The 17,479-nt window shown below is 47.7% G+C and overlaps 1 protein-coding gene across 5 annotated transcripts in view; it reads right to left on the bottom strand.

Annotated features, from left to right (window-relative positions):
- The window catches only part of CCDC62 (coiled-coil domain containing 62), a 61,804-nt gene that overhangs the window by 27,936 nt on the left and 16,389 nt on the right, over positions 1-17,479 (bottom strand). For all 5 annotated transcript variants that reach the window (XM_073586045.1, XM_073586042.1, XM_073586044.1 and 2 more), the window contains one exon: positions 8,784-8,955. In XM_073586045.1, the coding sequence (XP_073442146.1) occupies positions 8,784-8,955 (172 nt within the window). The remainder of the gene's footprint in view (positions 1-8,783; positions 8,956-17,479) is intronic.

Below are 17,479 nucleotides of genomic sequence, written 5' to 3'. Positions count from 1 at the left end.
CTCGGAAGGGAAGCAGTGACGTTTTGGAATGCAGACTTTGATGGAATGGTCTGCGGGTGTCATGTCGCGTTTGGAGAGCCCGTGATGTGCCTAAACTGTTGAAACTCCCCATAAGTGACCCCATTTTGGAAACTAAACCCCCCACGGAACTTATCTAGATGTGTGGTGAGCACTTTGAACCCCCAAGTGCTTCACAGAAGTTTATAACGCCCAGGCGTGAAAATAAAAAAATCATTTTTTTTCCATAAAAATGATATTTTTGCCCCCAATTTTGTATTTTCCTAAGGGTAACAGGAGAAATTGGACCCCAAAAGTTGTTTTGCAATTTGTCCTGAGTAGGCTTATACCCCATATGTGGGGGTAAAACACTGTTTGGGCGCATGGCAGAGTTTGGAAGGGAAGGAGCACCATTTGACTTTTCCAGCGCAGAATTGGCTGGAATGGAGATCAGATGCCATGTTGCGTTTGGAGAGCACCTGATGTGACCAAACAGTGAAAACCCCCCCAATTCTAACTCCAACCCTAACCCCAACACACCCCTAACCCTAATCTCAGCCCTAACCTTAACCCTAGCCCTAACCCTAGCGGGAAAATAGAAATAAATACATTTCTTTAATTTTATTATTTTTCCCTAACTAACGGGGTGATAAAGGGGGGGTATTGATTTACTATTTATAGCGGGTTTTTATTTTTGGCAGCTGTCACGCTAAAAGACGCATTTTATTGTAAAAATAGTTTTTGCATCACCACATTTTGAGAGCTATAGTTTTTCCGTATTTTGACCCACCAAGTCATGTGAGGTCTTATATTTTGCGGGACGAGTTGACATTTTTATTGGTACCATTTTCGGGCACGTGACTTTTTTGATCGCTTTTTATTCCGATTTTTGGGACGCAGAATGAACAAAAGCCAGCATTTCAAGAATTTCTTTTGGGGGGTGTGGTTACACCGCTCCGCGTGCGGTAAAATTGATAAGGCGGTTTTATTCTTCGGGTGAGTACGATTACAGAGATACCTCATTTATGTCGTTTTTTTCTGTTTTGACGCTTTTATGCAATGAAAACAATTTTATAAAAAAAATAATTATTTTTGCATCGCTTTATTCTGCGAGCTATAACTTTTTTATTTTTTCACTGGTGACGCTGTATGGCGGTTCATTTTTTGCGGGACAAGATGACTTTCAGCGGTACCATTGTTATATCCGTCTTTTTGATCGCGCGTTATTGCACTTTTTGTTCGGCGGTATGATAATAAAGCATTATTTTTTGCTTAGTTTTTTATTTTTATTTTTTAAGGGGTTCGCTAAGAGGGTTAATTAATGGGTCAGTTTTATACGGCAGGTCGTTACGGACGCGGCGATACCAAATATGTGTACTTTTATTGTTTTGTTTCTTTTTATTTCCAAAAAATCAATTTATTAGGGAATATATCTTTTTTTATTTAGCGATTTTTTTATAAATTATTTTTACAATTTATTTTTTTTTTTTTAACTTTATTACATTGTCCCAGAGGGGACATAACTGTCATGTGACAGATCGCTGATCTGCCACATCACAGATCGCTGTGACAGATCAGCGATCTGTCACAGGCAGTACAGAAGGCTTCCTCGTGCCTTCCGCTTTGCAGGCACTGAGGAAGCCGGCGCCCTGCAGGCCCCCGCCGCCATTTTGGATCCGGGGACCTGCAGAGAAGGAGGCCCCTGCAGCAGCGCTGCACATCGCGCTGCTGCGGGGGGGGGGGGGTCGCAGGGAAGCATGGAGGAAGCCCCCTCCCTGCCGATGCTTCCATAAACCCCCGGTACACTCCAATGGTGTTTGATCGCAGTGTGCCAGGTGTTAACATGTCGAGGGCGGCCCGTGACCGTCCCTGACACATAGCTGACTCCTGGCCGCGATCAGCAGCGCTCACCACGTGAGCGCTGCTGATCACTATGACGTACTATCCCGTCCCTGGGAATTAAGTCCCAGGGCACATGGACGGGATAGTACATCATATGGCAGAAAGGGGTTAAGCTAGACAGTCACAGCACACAAAATAGTTAACTAACATTTCCCTCATGTCTGCTTTACATCAGCACCATCTGTAAAGTTTTCTCTTATTTTATTAGGATGTTAGAAGCTTTACAATTGTTGCAGTAATTTTTAATTTTTTTCTAGAAAAGTTACATATTAATTTTTTTAGGGACCTATTCAGTTTGGAAGTGGCTTTGGACCTATAAAATGGAAATAGGGATTTTTGTGTACTCACCGTAAAATCCTTTTCTCCGAGCCAATCATTGGGGGACACAGACAGTGAGTGTTATGCTGCTTGCCACTAGGAGGACAATAAGTAAACCAGAAAAAAAGTTGACTCCTCCCCTGCAGTATATACCCTCTCGCTGGATGAGATTTCTCCAGTTCGGTGAAAAAAGCTGTAGGAGCATAAACAGTCAACAATAACCATAACTGTGTCAAAACCTAAGAATGCTACAGTGAACCAATAGGCTAAACAGGGTGGGTGCTGTGTCCCCCAATGATTAGCTTTGAGAAAAGGATTTTGCAGTGAGTACGCAAAAAATTCCTATTTCTCCTACGCCTCATTGGGGGACACAGACAAGCAGTCCCTGGGTAGGGAGCATACATCTGCTAATACCCTATGTACCACTGACTCAACACTGTGGTACTGTCGATTGCAGGATGCGTCTGCCGAGAGCTGCATCCGCAGAGGCCTCGGAATGATTTTGGTAATGTTTTGTAAAAGTATGCAGACTGGACCAAGTCGCAGCCTTGCAGACCTGTTCTGCCGAGGCCTGGTGCTGAATGGCCCAAGAGGGCCCACTGAGCGGGTAGGGTGCGCCTTAATCCCTGCTGGGACAGGCGCATTCCTGACACGGTAGGATTCCTGAATCGCCAAGCAAATCCACCTGGCTAGCGTTGCTTTTGAAGCGGCTAGACCCTTCCTATGCCCCTCTGGAAGTATGAACAGGGCATCTGACTTGCAGAAGGGAGCCGTCCGCGAGATGTACCGTCTCAGAGCCCTAACCACATCCAGGGTGTGGTTGGCCTTCTCAATGTGATGGACAGGTGCCGGACAAAAAGAAGGCAAAACAATTTCCTCATTGAGATGGAAAGAGGATATGACTTTGGGCAGGAAGAACGGGAACGTCCTGAGAACTGCCTTGTCCTGATTAAAGTTCAGGAACGGAGGGTGGCAGGACAGGGCCGCCAATTCCGAAACTCGTCTGATTGACGTAATTGCCACTAGAAAGACCACCTTCCAAGAGAGAACGGTCAGTAGCATGTCCTGCAGCGGTTCGAAAGGAGCCTCCTGTAAGGCCCCGTGAATCAGGGTAAGGTCCCATGATTCCAATGGCCTTCTATACGGAGGCGTCACATGGGAAACTCCGTGAATGAACGTCTTGACCTGAAGTTTGGTGGCAATTTTGCGTTGGAATAGCACTGACAAGGCCGAAATTTGGCCCTTGAGCGAGCTAAGTGTGAGGCCTGACTTTAATCCAGATTGAAGGAATTCCAATATGGCCAGAATGGAAAACACCAGAGGGGATCGACCATGATCCTTGCACCATGAAAAAAAGGTTTTCCAGGTGCGGTGATAGATGCGCATGGACACAGGCTTCCTAGCACTAATCATGGTGGAAATCACGTCGTGAGAGAACCCAGCCTGTGCTAAAATCCAGGATTCAACGGCCACGCCGTCAAAGACAGGGCACCGGAGTTCTGGTGGTAAATTGGGCCCTGTGAGAGAAGATCCATGTGATCCGGAAGTCGCCAGGGGACGTCGGCGATTAGTTGTATCAGTTCTGCGTACCATGCTTGGCGCAGCCAATCTGGCCCGACTAGGATCACTGGTACTCCTTCTGTTCTGATCTTCTTGATTACCCTTGGAAGCAAGGGAAGAGGGGGGAAGATGTACGGGACCCGGAACCGGTGCCACGACAGAACTAGGGCGTCCACTCCCTTGGTGCATGGATCGGGCAATGAACCGAGACACCTTGTTGTTTAGTCTGGAGGCCATGAGATCCACATCCGGAATCCCCCAACGATGACAAATCTGCTGAAAGACTTCCGGATGGAGAGACCACTCTCCCGAGGCAAGGACCTGGCAACTGAGAAAATCCGCCACCCAATTCTCTATGCCCGGGATGTGGACTGCTGAGATGGGCGAATGGTTGGTCTAGGCCCAATGGAGGATGTGACTCACTTCATGCATGGCCATCCTGCTCCAAGTACCTCCTTGGCGGTTGATATACGCTACAGCCGTAGCGTTGTCAGATTGGATCCTGATGGGGTGACCTGCGAGGAGATGGTGGAAACTCCGTGGAGCTAATCTGATCGCACGTATCTCCAAAATGTTGATGGGGAGACATGACTCTCGAGTTGACCAACGACCCTGTGCCATTTGGTGACCAAAGACCGCACCCCAGCCCAGAAGACTTGTGTCGGTGGTTACTACCAACCATCTTACTGGGAGAAAAGACCTCCCTTGATTCAGGGAGGACTTCAGTGTCCACCACTCGAGGGCTTGTCTGACCCGCAGAGACAGAAGGAACCGACGGTCCAGGGAGAAAGGGTTCTTGTCCCAAGCTAACAGCAATGCGTGTTGTAAGGGATGGAGATGGAACTGTGCGAATGGGACTGCTTCCATCGCTGCCACCATCTTTACGAGAACTCTCATGCTGAAACGAATGGAGTGAGAAACCGGTCGGGAAAGAGTCCGCGCTGCCTGTTGTAAGGCTTGGGTCTTTTCTGGAAGGAGAATGACCAACCCGTGGGAAGTGTCCAAGATCATTCCTAAAAAGGCAATCTGCTGGGCCGATTTTGGGAAGGACTTTTTTGAAGTTTATCTTCCATCCCAGGCGAGAAAGTGTATTTACTGTTATACCCACAGATTCCTCGCAGGCTGGAAGGGAAGGACCCTTGATGAGCAGGTCGTCCAGATACAGTAACACCACCACTCTCCGAGAGTGGAGAATGGCCATGACAGCCGCCATGACCTTGGTAAAGACCCTGGGGGCGGTGGCGAGTCCGAAGGGCAAGGCAACGAACTGGAAGTGTTCCTCGTGAATTGCAAAACGCAGGAACTGCTGGTGGGACGAGCAGATCGGAATGTGAAGGTAAGCGTCCTTGATGTCGATGGATGCTAGGAAGTCTCCTTTTTCCATGGAAGTGACAACTGATCGGAGATTCCATTCGGAATCGCAGTACCTTGACAAACTGATTTAACAGTTTGAGATCCAGTATGGGCCGCATCGTCCCGTCCTTTTTTGGAACCACAAAAAGGTTTGAATAAAAACTCCTGAACCTTTTGTGATGAGGAACCGGAATGAGGACTCCGTCCCTTTGCAGAGCTTGAACAGCCCAAAGGAAGGCTTTTGTCTTTCTTGGGGGGTGAGGACCGGATAAACCGAGTTGGAGGGGGAGAAGAAAATTCTATCTTGTATCCAGAGGACACCAGCTCCCTGACCCACTTGTCATGGACGACCGCGAGCCAGGTGTGACAGAATGAAAGTAGACCGCCTACTTAGTCGGTGTCCGCCGGATACCGCAACAAGTCATTGCGTAGAAGATCTATGGGATATGGCTCACCTAGATCCAGATGCCCTTAGCCTGGGCTTCCAAGATCATTCCTAAAAAGGCAATCTGCTGGGCCGATTTTGGGAAGGACTTTTTTGAAGTTTATCTTCCATCCCAGGCGAGAAAGTGTATTTACTGTTATACCCACAGCTTCCTAGCCTGACCATCCCTTGAGCGAGTACGGCCCCTGCTGGTGGACGGTTCCCCGCCGTCGCCAGAGCCCTGCTCGAGCTGTAAAGACGCTTTCTGACTTAAAGAGGCTTTCCGGAGGGAGTCTATGGCCTGGGTCAGAGACTCCACCGACCGTGACAGGGACGCAGCCCACTCAGGGGGACTAAACGCAGGAAGCCCCGCAGTGGCGGCGGGAGGCGTAGGCCGGGTTGCAGCCCGTGCATAATGGACTAGTCTGGGCACTGGGCAAGGCAGACTTAGTGGTACACACGGTAAAAAACGCAGTGTGCTTCTTAGCAGCCCGTTTAGCCTCCTTAGATTGAGACATAGCGCTCCTGAAAGGGTTAAAGGCAGAGTCTGGTCTGCAGCTGCAGGGATTGTGCCGCGAAGGGGTTAAGCTTTGTTCTGAGGGCAGATGCAGCTTAGGCTAGTTTCACATTAGCGTTTTTTTGCGCAGCGCATCGTGCGCATAAAAAACGCAAAGAAAAACGCAAAACAAACGCGCGTTTTTTTAACATCATGCGCACGCTGATGCGTCAAAAAAACGCAGCGTTGCTTGCGTTTTACATGCGTTTTTGCATGCGTTTGCGTTTTTTTATGCACATGCATTTTTAGGTGTGACATTTTTTCCATTGTCTAGAGAACATTCTAGACTTGTTTCACTCAAAAACGCATGCGCAAAAAACGCAACCGTGCGCAAGACCATGCGCACGCATGCGTTCCCATAGACTTCAATGTGTTGTTTTTGCGCATTCCGTGCGCAAGCGTGCGCATGCGTTTTTTTGCCGAGACAGGGCGCACCAAAAAATCCAACATGTTGCGTCTGGCGCGCCTGGCGCAAAAGACAAAAAAAACGCATGCGCACGAAAACGCAAGTGTGCGCAAGACCATGCGCACGTCATGTTAAACATAGGTGCGCAGTGCGCATGCGCACGGGTGCGCACGATGCGCAGCGCACAAAAGCGCAAATGTGAAACCAGCCTTACCCTGTTCTGTGCTGCGTCCCCAGGAGGAATAGTGGTGGCCCTGTGGTGTCACCCGGAGTCCGGCAGAGTGTGCGCCTCACAGCCCGTTTCCAGGAACCGTCGCCCCTTCACTTCGTTAATTAAAAAATAAAAATTTACAGAAAAATCAAAAATGAAAATAAATACGGTGGGGTCTGAGCCAAACCCAAGTGCCTCCTACAGACACTAAGCAAGCACTGGTGAAATCTCATCCAGCGAGAGGGTGTATACTGCAGGGGAGGAGTCAACTTTTTTTCTGGTTTACTTAGTGTCCTCCTAGTGGCAAGCAGCATAACACCCACTGTCTGTGTCCCCCAATGAGGCGTAGGAGAAAACCCTTTAAAGTGTTACAATTTTAAAAACTGCACAACTCAACATAATCAAAACTAATGTCAGGTAGTTTATTAACCCTTCAGGTGCCTTTCAAGAAATAATGCAAAGTGGTATGACAGGAAAGAAAAAGGTTATGTTTACCACCTAAATGTTGCTAACCTCTGAACAAGGCTGTTCAGGACCACACAATCATGATCACAGGGTGCCCTGATGGGGTTAATAAAGGAAGCCCCCCCCACTCTGTGAACCATCTAGATGCCGAAGTTACTATCGACAGCAACATTTAAGAGGTTAAATGGCATGGTCAACACTGATAGTGAGTGACGCAGCAGGGTGTCCGCTATGGTGTACTGCTGACAGCTGCTGCAGTTTTTACCTGTCGGGAGATGCTATGCACTTATATCTCAGGACAGTTTTAAGATGTATTGGTGGTCACCAGTAAAAATGTGTTGTTTTTTTTTATTTTATATAAAGGACTTTATACTTGCTGTGCTGTATGTTTATTTGAAATATAACTATAGGATTAGTAATAGATAGGCGCCTTATAGACGTCTCTGCATTACTAAGTCGTTGGCTTGATGTCACCGGACAATACAAAGGTGACATTAAGCCCACAAGGCAAGAGGGAAGAGTCGGGCAAAGCACCAGAATTGGCGCATCTAGCAGATGTGCCAATTCTGGGTGGCTGTGGGCTGCTATTTCGAGGCTGGGGCTGTGGGCCAAGATCCATGGCTGGTTGTCAAAAATAGGCTAAGGCCTCAAGCGTTTTTTTTTTTATTTAAAAAAAAACAAAAACCGGCATGGGGACTCCTCTATTCTTGATAACCAGTCATGATAAAGCTGAAATTTGGGGGTTGCAGTTTAGCTTGGCTGGTTATCAAAATGCAGGGAAACCCTTGTCATTTTTTTTTAAATTTATTTATAGCGCTGGCTGATGAATACTCCCATCAGCTGCGCCTGTGTAGGCTGATGTGAGTAGTAGTCCCCATCAGCCGACTCCTGTGACCGTGGTTAAACTTTTTACCTCGGGCTACAGCTGCGGGCTCACACTGTTATCTAACAGCGTGGAAGCCTCAGCGCTCTGTCCGGTGATATTAATCTTTCGGCCAATCAGAGCCACCGGTGTTCGGGGGGGCTGAAACCAAACAGTAACACAGACTTCCTGGTGAAGTCAGTGTTTAGGGTCTATGCCCTAACAACAGTAGGTGTTCGGTACAGACCCCGAACTTTATTGTTCGAGTTCGCCCATCTCTACTGCATCAATTGGCGATTACATGGTCGCTTGGGCCAGAGGAGGAAGCGTTATTAGCGCTTTCAGTACTGTAAACACAGCTCTCATTCAACAGTGTTTATACAATGATCAGTAAGACACACGGTAATAAACCATGTCTGCCTTCTCTGTCAGCTTGCTTTCTGCTGTTTCAGCATCACAATCTTTATGCAGTTGCTGACTTAGCCATAACATTCTAAAACATAATTGCAGACTTACATGCTGCCCATCCCAACTAAATAAGTTTTTGGTGGTCCACAAGCAGTTTATTTCATTTACTTTAATTCCAAAAATACAGCTTTCTACTCCTAAAAGGTCAAAATACACCACATGAGAAGACTTTTCACTACAGTTTACACATCAGAGCTTGTGCTGCCATTGCAAGAGGTGTTCAAACCTTTGACCCTCAGAGTTGTCAAAATAATCACATACCATTTAGCTTATCAAGTTCAGTCTCCAAGCCTTTTATTCTGGGCTTTAGCTCTTGCATTTCTTTCTTGGCTGAAGTTTCCTTCCGTCTTGTCTCACGCAACGCTGTCTCAAGGTCTTTGAGCCGAAAAGTGAACTCTGTGATGTGATTGGTTGCTTCTATTATATCTTTGTCCTATAGAAAAAACATAAGATATTGTTTAGTTAGGACAAGAAAAACACTTAATTAGGCAACTAGTCGAGAACAAAATTATTTCATTGTGCTATATATGTATTTGTTAGTAAATGTATTTTTTTGTCAGTAAAAATAAAATCAAACACGGCCAGTAAGACTGTGCCAGATGCAGAGTTCAGCTTAAACAATGGTGCCCAAAGAACCATATTGATTGGAGTCTATTACATTTTGCTATGAAGTCTGCCATCTTGATGAGAACATTAGATACCATCCACCAGGATCTATTGTTCACTTGCTGAAGATTATAATGGTGTTGTACTGCACTGCTGACATCGGGAGGTTGACTTGGTTTGTCTTCAGAAATTGAGACTACTCTATGGCTTGAACTATTGTATTACATTGTGTCTTTTTCACTCTACCATTTATACTATCTCCAACACTTCCTTGTGTATGAACTGTATCTATTTCATTGAGCATGCAGTGGCTCAGAGTGCCACTTCATTGTAACTGGTTAAATTGCTTCTCATGCGGGATGCTAATTTCTAAACCTACTATTTGTATACTAAAAGGACACTAAGAATAGAAAATCACAATCCATGGCTCCCAAATTTACATAAATTACAAGGATTCAGTATGTGGGAGAGAAGGGGAATTCGAGGATTTGCTCAGATATTAGAGGAGAACAGGGAGCTGAAGGAATTTGTACAGCTACAGAGGGAGTTCGATCTACCCAAGCAGGAGTTTTATAGATATTTACAACTACGACACGCCTAGCGAGCAGAGGGTGGGCAGCTGGAGCAGGGGATCCCACAAAATAGGGTTATAGATAGAATAGCCGGGGTTGAAGGATCAGGGGGTCTGATTTCGATAATCTAGTGTATGGTATTGGATTTGATGCTTTCAAAGTTTCCGTCGAAGTCCAAGGGAAAATGGGAGGGGGCAATAGGTCCTATTGAAGACGATCAGTGATTGGAAATTTTGGAGAGGGTACCGGACTTGTCCCTGAGTGAATCCCATCGTTATTCACAGATACTACTGTTATTACACCAAAAATACAGAACTCCAAAATTCTTGCATGATATTGGACTCAGAGACAACCCTATGTGCAATAGATGCAAGACTCAGTCTGCGGATCTTATTCATATGATGTGGTCTTGCCCCAAGTTGGATCATCTATGGGAAGAAGTAGTTGATATCATTAACAAGGTTTATTCGGGGGGGTTGGGCTGCTCACCTATGGTATGTGTATTGGGGTATGTTGAAGATCTAACGACAGATGAGTATGGCAAAATAGCGGTGGCTATATATGTTTAGAAAGTTGATAGCACAGCACTAGTTGGATGATCAGACGCCCTCCATTCCGGAATATATTAGTAAGGTGAACTGGGTGATTAACATGGAAAAAGCAATTTACTTGAAGAGAGGCTGTATCGGAAAATTTGAAAAGATTTGGGCATTATGGATAGACAGCTCGGGCCTTGCATCCAGAGAGTTACAGAGATTTCGATTAGGTCTTATTTGAGTGTACCTTTGCTGAATTAAAGAGAAGTCTTGTCTATATGTAGCACATTTGGAGCCTCTCTTGTATTTCTAATTATTATTATTCAAGGAGACGTGACATTGACGCTATATAATATGTTTATTTTTGTTAAGATGGGGGACTATGTTCCCCTAGGTTGTTATACCTGTTTTGTTGGAAAATGTTCAAATAAAAAATATCTGATTTAAAAAGAATAGAAAATCACAGAGAAAAATCACAAAGAAAAGTAACAATTTTTGTTAACATGGTATTATCATCTCTCCTTTAAATCAGTTCCAATCAGGTAAAATGAAGTATATTTGCAAGTAAGTATCTTACTTTTTTATTATACACCATTTTGTTGACTATCTACTCCCTTTCAGTATTTATTTTTTGACACCCTTGATTACATGGTTCTTGCTTTGTTTTGCAGAATATGGACAGGTTCTCAAGAATGATTGTCCAGAGCAAGTGCAGAACTTCTTGGCCAGGCTGTCTGACTATAGTTCCCAGACACGGGCAAGTAGACAAGGAGCCATCCATTTCTTCTGAAGTACAAGTCCGCTAATCTCAGACTAGCAAAAGTATGTGCCACTTGTCACAATTCAGTCTAGGTAGGTCTAAACTGTCTCCCATCCTTCCTTGTTTAGCAGGGAATCGTTTGGCACAATGTCCTTCAAACATAAAAACCGAGGAAGCACGTCAAGCAGCTGAAACCTACATTCACCCATACGATTCTGATACAAACCGGCTTTTGGGTTGGGTGTTTCTAGATGAAATGTTGCATGGGTGAAAAACGATTTCCTTAGCATATTTGCTTTGTGAAGGGACGCTAAATGACTATGACTTCGCTATATACTCAAACCCTATTGCTGCTGCTTTTCTGCAGTGAAAACAACTTTGTCGTAGTGTGAAGGTATTGCCAGTTAGGGACAACATGTTACAGAGAAATACAAGCACAGGTCGTCCTGCTCGGTCTTCCATATTCCCATTTTTAGCATGGCAGCCGGTCTGAACAGTCTTCACTTCATCTTCATCTGAAAATAAGATCACTCCCACAAGCCTCTGTATCCAGTATGGTGGCCAGCACTGTAGAAATCAGTTACACCTTCCAGATCTCTCTAATGGGAACAGGTAAGGCAATGAAAGGCAAACATGAGAGAATGAGAAATAGAGTGGGATCTTATAGAGTAGGAGCAGGGATACTGAAAATCCCAATGTTGCCAATATTACTTGTATGGAAGCATTAAGAACCCACATGATAACGCTGTGATATGAGCGCAGAGACTAGTATCCTGGCAGGAAACGAGAATAAAATAATATATATTTATGGAAATAAAGAAAAAGGTTGGAATTTATTTTAAAACAATCTGATAAATCTCTGGGAAAAAACGATTGAACCATATTACCCCTTTTCCTCCTTTATCTGTAGAAAGCGCCTCAGTCCTCTGCTCTGTCTACCATCTGGCTGTCCAAACACATTAGATTAATTTTGGCTAGGCCGACCATTATATGTGTATGTCGGAATGTCAAAGGAGAAGACAGGATTTTTGGGTTGCTTACCGTAAAATCTGTTTCTTGGAGCCTTCATTGGGGGACACAGAGACCATGGGTGTATGCTGCTGCCACTAGGAGGCTGACACTATGCACAAAAAAAGGTTAGCTCCTCCTCCACAGTGTACACCCCACCGACCGGCAGGAAATTCCTCAGTTAGTGAGAAAGCAGTTGGAGAAGTAACAGAACAGATTGAAAACAGAACAAATAACTCAACTGTAAACAACCAACAATCATAAGAACAGGAGTTGTAGAACATGGGAGGGTGCTGTGTCCCCCAATGAAGGTTCCGAGAAACAAATTTTACGGTAAGCAACCCAAAAATCCTGTTTTCTCTTTCGCCTCATTTGGGGACACAGAGACCATGGGACGTCCCAAAGCAGTCCCTGGGGTGGGAAAAACAAACTTCCATCAGACCCGCGGACTCACTACCGCAGCCTGCAGGATCCTTCTACCTAGGCTGGCGTCCGCCGAAGCGTAGGTGTGGACCTTGTAGAATTTCACAAACGTGTGAACCGATGACCAGGTTGCAGCTTTGCAAAGCTGCAGCGCGGAAGCTCTGTGACGTACCGCCCAGGAGGCACCCACTGCCCGGGTAGAGTGCGCTCTAATTCCCGGAGGGGCCACTCGATGTTTGACCTGGTAGGCCTCCAAAATTGCCGATCTGATCCAGCGAGCAATAGTAGCTTTGGAGGCCGGGTGACCTTTCCGCGCCCCATCTGGAATGATGAAGAGAGAATCTGTCTTCCGCAAAGAAGTCGTCCTAGTTAGGTAGACCTTCATCGCCCTGACTAAGTCCAGCTTGCTCAAAGATCGCTCCCAAGGATGAGTAGGACTCGGACAAAAGGACGGGAGAACAATATCCTCATTGAGGTGGAAAGTGGACACCACCTTAGGAAGGAAAGAGGGCGGAGGCCGCAGAACTACCTTATCCTGGTGGAGTACCAAGAAAGGGGAGCGGCAAGAGAGCCGCCAATTCCGACACGCGCCGGATGGAGGTGATGGCTACCAGAAAGGCTACTTTCCACAAAAGAAGAGAAAGGGAAACATCCCTGAGAGGTTCAAAGGGAGGACCTTGCAGAACCTCGAGAACCAGATTAAGATCCCATGGATCTACGGGCGCTCGGTACGGAGGAGCCGTGTGAGCCACACCTTGAAGGAAGGTTTTAACCGGAGGACTGGATGCCAACGTCTTCTGAAATAAAATGGACAGCGCCGACACTTGACCCTTTAAAGAGCTGAGGGCAAGACCCGCATCCAGCCCCGCTTGAAGGAACGCCAGGACAGAAGGGAGCAAAAAACACATGGGCGGAATGTCATTGGTCTCGCACCAAGTGAAATAGGCTTTCCAAGTACGGTAATACATAAGAAGACAATGGCTTCCTGGCTCGGATCATGGTATGAATAACTCGATCGGAAAATCCTGATCGTTTCAAAACCTCGGTCTCAACAGCCACGCCGTTAAATTGAGCGGCCGAGAATTGGGGTGGCAAATCGGACCTTGAGACAGCAGATCTGCTCTGTCTGGAAGCTTCCAGGGGGCGTCCGCGAGAAGGTTGACGATGTCCGCGAACCAAGACCTTCTGGGCCAATTCGGGGCGATGAGGATGACTGGAATTCCTTCCGCCTTGATTTTCTTCAACAGCCTGGGAAGAAGAGGCAGGGGAGGGAACAGGTAGGGGAGCTCGAACTGCAACCAAGGAATGGCCAGAGCGTCGGCGCCCACTGCGAGAGGATCTCGAGCCCTGGATACAAACTGTGGGACTTTCCTGTTGAGGCGAGAAGCTAGCAGATCTACGTCCAGGGTTCCCCAACGACGGCAAAGCTGGAGAAATATCTCCGGATGTAGGGACCACTCTCCCACCGCGAGACCCTCGCGACTGAGAAAATCGGCGGCCCAGTTGTCCACGCCGGGAATGTGCACCACGGATATTGCCGGGACTGAAACCTCTGCCCAATGAAGAATCTTGGACACTTCTGCCAGGGCTGAGACACTCCGTGTCCCCCCCTGGCGGTTGACATATGCCACCGCTGTGGCATTGTCTGTCTGAATCCGGATAGGCAGGCCCCTGAGAAGTGTCTCCCAGTGAACGAGAGACAGATAAATCGCTCGTATCTCGAGGATGTTGATCGGCAGGGCTGACTCCTGAGTCGACCATCGACCCTGAACAGTGTGATTGCGGAACACTGCTCCCCAGCCGAGGAGGCTGGCATCCGTTGTCACAATCTGCCAGTGAATGGGGAGGAATGACCGTCCCAGGGAGATGAGAGAAGACGTCAGCCACCAAATGAGGGATTGCTTGACCCGGTATGAAAGACGAAATGGACGGTCCAGGGAAAGAACAGACCTGTTCCACCGAGACAGGATGGCGTGTTGGAGAGGTCTGGAGTGAATTTGGGCAAAGGGAACCGCCTCTGTCGCCGCCACCATCTTTCCCAGGACTTTCATTGTTGTCCGGAGAGATGGAAGTCATATAATTATCTGCAGCGATCATACATCCCGCTGCAGGGAACAAATCTTTTCCTGTGGTAGAAAAACCCTCGATCGACGAGTGTCGAACAATAGACCCAGAAACACAAGACGTTGTGTCGGAACAAGGCAGGACTTCTTTTTGTTGATGAGCCACCCGAAATTGGACAGGGTGTCGAGGACGATGGTAAAACTTTGGCGAGCTTGATGAAAGGATGGAGCTTTGATCAGAATGTCGTCGAGGTACGGAAAAAGAACGAGACCTCTGATTCTCAACAAGGCCATCAACGCCGCCATGATCTTTGTAAATACTCTGGGTGCGGTGGCGAGACCGAACGGCAGAGCAATAAACTGGTAAAGTTCCTGGCGAATCGCGAAACGCAGGAATTTCTGATGGCCGGATGGGAACATGTAGATAGACATTCAAGATGCCTATTGAACACATGAACTCCTGCGTCTCCATGGAAGCGATTACCAACCGAAGAGACTCCATTCGGAAAAGACGCAGTCGGACTCTCTTGTTGAGTAACTTGAGGTCCAAGATGGGGCGAACTATACCGCCTTTTTTCAGCACCACAAACAGGTTTGAATAAAACCCTGTGAAACGTTCTGATTCGGGAACGGGCACAATCACTCCGGAACTGAGGAGAGAGGCGATGGACGCAAAGAACTCCGGAACTAAGGCAGGGTCTTTTGGAGGTCGGGACTCGAAGAAACGATCCCGGGGATGAGAAACGAACTCTATCTTGTATCCTGAAGATACAACTTCCCTGACCCAAGCGTCCTCTACTGAGGCTAGCCGGACGTCCTTGAAGAAAAGGAGTCAACCTCCCAATTGGGAGGGACCCACGGGAGGTCGTTGATAGTCATGCTGATGTGGACTGTCCAGATCTAGACCTGGAGGGTCTGCCCTGGGAGGAGTGAGATCGCCAGGAGGGAGTGGGTCTGAAGGACACCTTCTTTCTATCCTGGCGTGCTTGCGGTCTTTGTTGGTTAGAGAAGTTCTCTGTCGTATTGAAACGGCGGAAAGCTCGAAAGGGCCGAAACTGACGCCTTAGCGGGGGTCTGTGAGGCTCGGACTGAGGGAGGAGGGAACTCGTGCCTCCAGTGGCATCCTTAATAATCTGGTCCAGCTGGGATCCAAAGAGACGGGCTCCCTGAAAAGGCAGATTGGTAAGAGACTTTTTAGAAGACAAGTCCGCCTGCCAAGCCTTACGCCAAATTGTACGTCGGATTGCCACTACGTTGCTTGACGCCTGAACAGCGCACGACGCGGCATCCAACGAAGCAGAAAGCAGATAATCCCCTGCATGGGAAATCTGGTTTGCCAGATCGGTCAATTGCTCCGGTTGGGCCTTATCTAGGATGCCCTTACAGAGATCCTCTGCCCAAGTGGCTATGGCCTTCGCTACCCAAGATGAAGCGAAGGCTGGGCTTAGCACTGCTGTAGCCGCTTCGAATGTTGACTTTGCTAAAGATTCTATAATTCTATCATTAGAATCCTTTAGTGACGCCACACCTGAAATCGGGAGGACCGTGTTGTTAGAAAGTCTGGACACGGGTGCGTCTACCGAGGGGGAAGCAGACCAGTTGTCGGTGAGCTCTTTGGCAAACGGGTACAGCACGCCGAGGCGCTTCCCTCTTTGAAAGCGCCTGGTCGGATTTTCTCTTTCCCTGGTAAGGATCTTGCCAAACTCAGGGTGGGAGGCGAAGACCCTGGAAGGTATTTCTGCCCGTCTGAACGAAACCTCCTGTTCTGAGGATTCCGCAGGGGAGTCTGAGATTTCGAAGGTGTGATTAATCGCAGCAATGAGGTTCTGTACCGTAACCTTCATGTCCGCGTCCTGGATCCGAATCCAGCTCTAAGATCTCTTCGGATGACACATCCGATAACGCCTCACCTGACTCGGGAGAGGAGGCACAGGAGGGCGACTGCTGGGAAGAACTATGTGGGGATGTGAGGCCAGGAGAGGATCCCGGCAGGAGATCCTGTCTGGGCCTTTTGCGGCTTTTGCTGGCTGGCTCAGATGGAGCTTCATGTGACCTGCTGGACCCTGCAGAAGTGTCCAGGGGCAACTTATCAAGGGACTGAGACACCCTGGTGAGGTCTGCCACAGATTGTGAAAGAGACGAGGCCCAACCAGGAATGGGGGGGGTTCGCTTTCACGTGGCGCAATAGATGGTTCCTGGACGGGGTCATGCTGAATGGGATTGCTGCAGTCCAGGCATAGGGGAGTAGGCTGACCTGAGGGAAGTTTGCGATTGCATGAGGAGCATGCGAAGAACTGGACTAGAGAGCCCGTGGGGGCCGGCGGACAGCCACGCTCAGCCTTAGGCTGAGTTCACACGTGGCGTTTTTTTCGCGTTTCCGCGGCGCTTTTAACCGCGCGATTTTGCCGCGAAAACGCGAAAAATAAGCATCCCATGCATTCCTATGGGATTCCGCAATGCTGTGCTAATGCTGCGGTTTTTACCGCGGCGGAATCACTTCGCGGTAAAAACCGCAGCATGCTCATTAATTTTGCGGAATCGCGGCGATCCCGCACCCATAGGAATGCATTGTTCCGCTTACTTCCCGCATGTGGCTGTGCCCACCATGTGGAAAGTAAGCAGAACATTTGCGGATGGTACTCACGGTCCGGAGGAGAGGAGACTGTCCTCTGGGCTTTGGGTACCATATCCCTGTAAAAAATAGAATTTAAAATAAAAAATATTGTTATTCTCACCTTCCGGCGTCCCGCGCAGCCTTCCCGCCTCTCTCCACGCTGTCGTCCCCAGTAATCCTTTGCGAAAATGCCCGCGATGACGTCCGTTCTCGCGGGATCACGAATTACCGCGAGACATCGCGATCCCGCGAGAACTGACGTCATCGCGGGCATTTTTGCAAAGGATTACTGGGAACGGCTGCGCGGGACGTCGGAAGGTAAGAATAACACCTTTTTTTTTTGTTGTTTTGCATTTTATCTTTTACTACTGAGGC

This window comes from Dendrobates tinctorius, unplaced genomic scaffold (genome assembly GCF_039654945.1).
Source record: "Dendrobates tinctorius isolate UK_male_01 unplaced genomic scaffold, ASM3965494v1 ptg000090l, whole genome shotgun sequence".
NCBI lineage: Eukaryota > Metazoa > Chordata > Amphibia > Anura > Dendrobatidae > Dendrobates > Dendrobates tinctorius.
This window is presented reverse-complemented; position numbering and strand designations above follow the sequence as displayed.